General features: G+C 40.8%; 1 protein-coding gene across 1 annotated transcript in view; it reads right to left on the bottom strand.

The window, feature by feature from the left end:
* LOC106816814 (leucine-rich repeats and immunoglobulin-like domains protein 1) overlaps positions 1-4,683 on the bottom strand; it is a gene marked incomplete at its 3' end in the record, with an annotated part of 8,296 nt that overhangs the window by 2,931 nt on the left and 682 nt on the right. The window contains exons 2-3 of the mRNA XM_014821445.1: positions 974-1,089; positions 331-490 (exon numbers count right to left, since the gene is read on the bottom strand). Coding sequence (XP_014676931.1) covers positions 331-427 — 97 coding nt within the window. The remainder of the gene's footprint in view (positions 1-330; positions 491-973; positions 1,090-4,683) is intronic.

Raw genomic sequence — 4,683 nt, 5'->3', positions numbered from 1 at the left:
AACATTCAATTATTAAGTCATTAAGAACATTCAATTAGTAAGTCATTAAGTCAGTAACGCGGTGCTGAACAGCTCGTGAATGTCTGCAAGGAAATTACGCAGTGTATTATTTTCACGAGATGTAAAAATAACGATATAAAATCTAATATATCTATCTTGTGTGCGTGTATGTGCACGTGTGTGCGTGCGTGCATGAATGCGTGAGTGCGTGCGTGCGTGCACGAGCACGTGCGTGCGTGCGTGTGTGCGTGCATGAATGCGCATGTGTGCGTGCGTGCATGAACGCGTGCGTGCGTGCGCGTGCGTGCATGCGCGTGTCGACTCACGCACCGAGCACGTTGAAGGTGATGTCGTTCGAGGCGTTGCCAGCCGGGTTGCTTGCTACACACGTGTACACGCCGGCGTCGGCCGCCGACACATTCAGCATCTCCAGCGAGCCGAAGCGCAGAAGCTTGGTGCTGTTGTCGTCATCGGTGATCTGCGCTCCCTCCTGCACTCACACGTGTACACACAGAAGCACGCATGCACGCACATACATACATACGCACATACGCACACGCACACGCACACACACACGCACACACACACACACGCACATACGTACACACACACACACATACGTACACATACACACACACACGCACAAAATTACGCATAGAAACACGCACGCACGCGCACACATGCACACAAACAGACGCACACACACACAGACACGCACACAAAAAGAAAAACGCAAAAAAAAACACATTAAAACGTAATTCTTGAAAGCTAAAGTCTACACGACACGCTAACAAACTTTAACAACTCTATTCAAATTCTACCTCTACGTGTCCATAAAATGTCTACACAAATGTCTAACTAATGTCTATACAGGATACAGAGTTTTAAAGCAAATAATAAATGAACTGAATACATAGTTTCTATTCGTACATTTCTGATGCCGAGTATAGGAGTGATGCACATGGCTTCTCACCTTGTACCACGTGATGACGGGAGTAGGCAGACCGAATGTTGGACATGGTAGGGTGACCCTCTGTCCGATTACAGTGCTCAACTCTTCAGGCGTGTTGTCTGTGATCGAGGGCGGTTCTACAACGACAGCAACGCACAGTTTACTGTATCCTCTATTACAGCTCACATCTACATAGTTGTTACGCGTGTCAGTCATACTAAACAAATAAAGAACATTGAATTGTTAAGTCATTACGAACATATAAGTCATTTAGAACATTCCTCAACAGCGTACACGTACCATTATATATTGTTCTCACGCCGCACATTACGTTAACTGTTCTCATCGCGTCATATACCGTTATATGTTCTCACAGCGTACATTACGTAGATTTCTCACACGCAGATATACTTATAGTCTCACGCGCAACATGTACGTTTAATATGTTCTCACGCGCACATGTAACGTTAAATATTTTTTCACGGGGCGCAATGTACGTAATGTTCTCACATGTACGTTATAGTCTCACGCGCAACATGTCTTTATATTCTCACGCGCACATAACTTATATGTTCTCACACGCACATGTACTATAAATTTTCACAGCGCACAAGTACGTTTATATACTTCAACATCGTACGTTAGATTTCTCTACGCGCACATGTACGTTATATGTCTCAACAGCGCACATGTAACGTTATATGTTCTCACGCGCACAATATACGTTATAGTGTTCTCACCGCGTCAACATTACGTTATATTTCTCGATCGCGCACATACTTATATGTCCACACGCAACAGAACGTATATTTCTCACGCACACAATGTACGTTATATGTTCTCACGTCGCACATATACGTTATAAATCTCAGCATGTACTTATATGTTCTTCACGCCTAACATATACGTTATATTTCTCACATTACGCTTATATGTTCTCACGCCGCTAACATATACGTTAATATGTTCTCAACGCGCACATGTACTTATATGTTCTCACGCGCCACAATAATACGTTATATGTCTCACGCGCAAATGTACTTATGAATGTTTCTCACTGCGAACATGTAGACTTAATGTTCTCACGGCGCACCATATACTTATATGTTCTCTTACGCGCACATAATACGTTTTATATTCTCACATGATACTAATGTTATTCAACCCACATATACGTTATAGTTCTCACCCAACAATGTACGCTTAATAATGTTCTCGACGCGCAACATATAACGTTATATGTTCTCACATCATGTACTTTAATGTTCTCAACGCGCCACATCATAGCGTTATAATGTTCTCACGGCGCACATATACGTTAATATGTCTCACTGCGCAACATGTACGTTATATGTTCTCGACGCGCGCACATATCACGTTATACATTTCTCACATGTACGTTATATTTCTCGAACGCGCACATCTAACGTTATACGTTCTAATTTAACGCCACATATACGTATATTCTCAAGCTATGTACGCTAATGTTCTTTACCGTACATGTACTTATACTGTTCTCACATGTACGTCAGTATGTCTCACGCAGCACATGTACGTTTTAATATGTTCATCACATGTACGTTATATGTTCTCTCTACGCGTCACACATGTACGTTATATGTTTCCACGCCGTACAGTACGTTATATGTCTCAACGCGCAACATGTACGTTAATGTTCTCACGCGTACATGTACGTTATATGTTCTCTCACGCCGCCACATTACGTTTATATGTTTCTCACAGCCACAATTTATCGTTATAATTTCTCACACCACATGACGCTTAATGTTCTCAACACGGCACATTAGCTTATATGTTCTCCCATGTACGTTATATTTCTCTAAACGCGCACATGTACGTTGATATGTTCTCACGTCGCACATGTACGTTAATGTTCCCTACCGCACATATACGTTATATTGTTCTCACAGTACGTTATATGTTCTTCCACCGCGCACATTACTCATATTTCCACATACTTTATATTTCCACAGCGCACATGTACGTTATATGTTCTCACGCGCACATGTACGTTATATTGTCCCACATGACGTTATATTTCTCTACGCAACGACTTACGCTTATATTTCCACGCGCACATGTACTAATGTTCTCAACACCATGTACGTGTATATGTTCTCACGCGCACGAAGTTACGTTAATATGTGTTCTCACGCGTACATGTCCGTTAATACTGTTCTGCACATGTACGTATATGTTTTCTTACCGGCGACATGTACGTTATATGTTCTCACGCGCAACCATGTAACGTATATGTTCACACGCGCAACATATAAAACTTTTATATTTTGCTGAACGCTACATTAAACGTTATATGTTTACTGAACGCACACATGTACGTTTATAATGTTCTCTCACGGCGCACATAGTACGTTTATAGTTCTCACATTACTTATAGTTCCACCGCTACATGTACGTTTATATTGCTCAACCACGCATGTAACGTTAAATTCTCACGGCGCACAATGTACGTTATATGTTCTCACGCACACCACATGTACTGATATGGTTCCACCGCGACATGTACGTGTATATGTTCTCACTGCTCACGATGTACGTTATATGTCCTCGACGCACACATTACGTTAATATTTCTCACGCGCACATGTACGTACTATGTCCTTCGACCACACATGTAACGTTATATGTTCTCCACGCACACATGTACTATATTTCTCACATGAACGTTATATGTCTCAAACGCGCACATGTACAGTATATGTCTCACCACACATGTACGTTAATTTCTCACGCACACATGTACGTTATTATGTTCTCACGCTACATCACGTTATATGTCTCACAGTACGTATATGTTCTCAACGCCACATGTACGGTTAATTATGTTCTCACGTGTACGTTATATGTTCTACGGCCACATGTAACGTTATATTGTTCTCACATGTACGTTTAATTTCTCACCGCCAAGTACGGTTATTGTCTCACCGCACATGGTACGTTATAATGTTCTCAGCGCACATGTTAGCGTATATGTTCTCAACATGTACGGTTATATATGTCTCACATACTTATATGTTCTCACATGTACATTACTTAAATGTTGCCACATTACGTTATATGTTCTCACGCCACATGTACGTTATATTTCTCACATGTACGTTATATGTATCTCACAGTCCTTCGCACATATATCTTATAGTGTTCTCACCCAATCATGTAGTTAAATGTTCTCACGCGCACATTTACGTATATGTCTCGACGGCGCACATGTACTATATGCTTCACAACAGTCACGTTATATTTTCTCCACGGCGCACAATTTACGTTATAATGTTCTTCTACGCGTACATTAACGTTATATGTTCTCGACGATGTACTTATATTCTCACCCGCAACATGTAACGCTTAATGTTTCTCACACGCACATTACGTTATATTGTATTCCACTTTCCTCCGTGGATTGTTGTTATAGTCGTGTTACGTCTGCCGGGCGATTTGCATGTACGTTATATGTTCTACCGCACATGTATTGGTTATTTATTATTATTTTTATTACAGTTATATTACATTGTATTATGTTACATTGTTATATTACAGTTATTTGTTCTCAGCATTTGTACCAATGGAATTTTTCCAACAGAATTAAGTATAGCCAAACATGCAGCAGTAGTGATACTCATCAACTCTGTTTATATCAAGATAGGAACAGAAATACTATTTAGTTTTGAACAGAGTGGGCATAAGAAAGA

This window comes from Priapulus caudatus, unplaced genomic scaffold (assembly GCF_000485595.1).
Source record: "Priapulus caudatus unplaced genomic scaffold, Priapulus_caudatus-5.0.1 Scaffold1495, whole genome shotgun sequence".
Lineage (NCBI taxonomy): Eukaryota > Metazoa > Priapulida > Priapulimorpha > Priapulimorphida > Priapulidae > Priapulus > Priapulus caudatus.
Note: the sequence above shows the minus strand (reverse complement) of the source record. Positions and strands in the feature narration are given on the sequence as shown.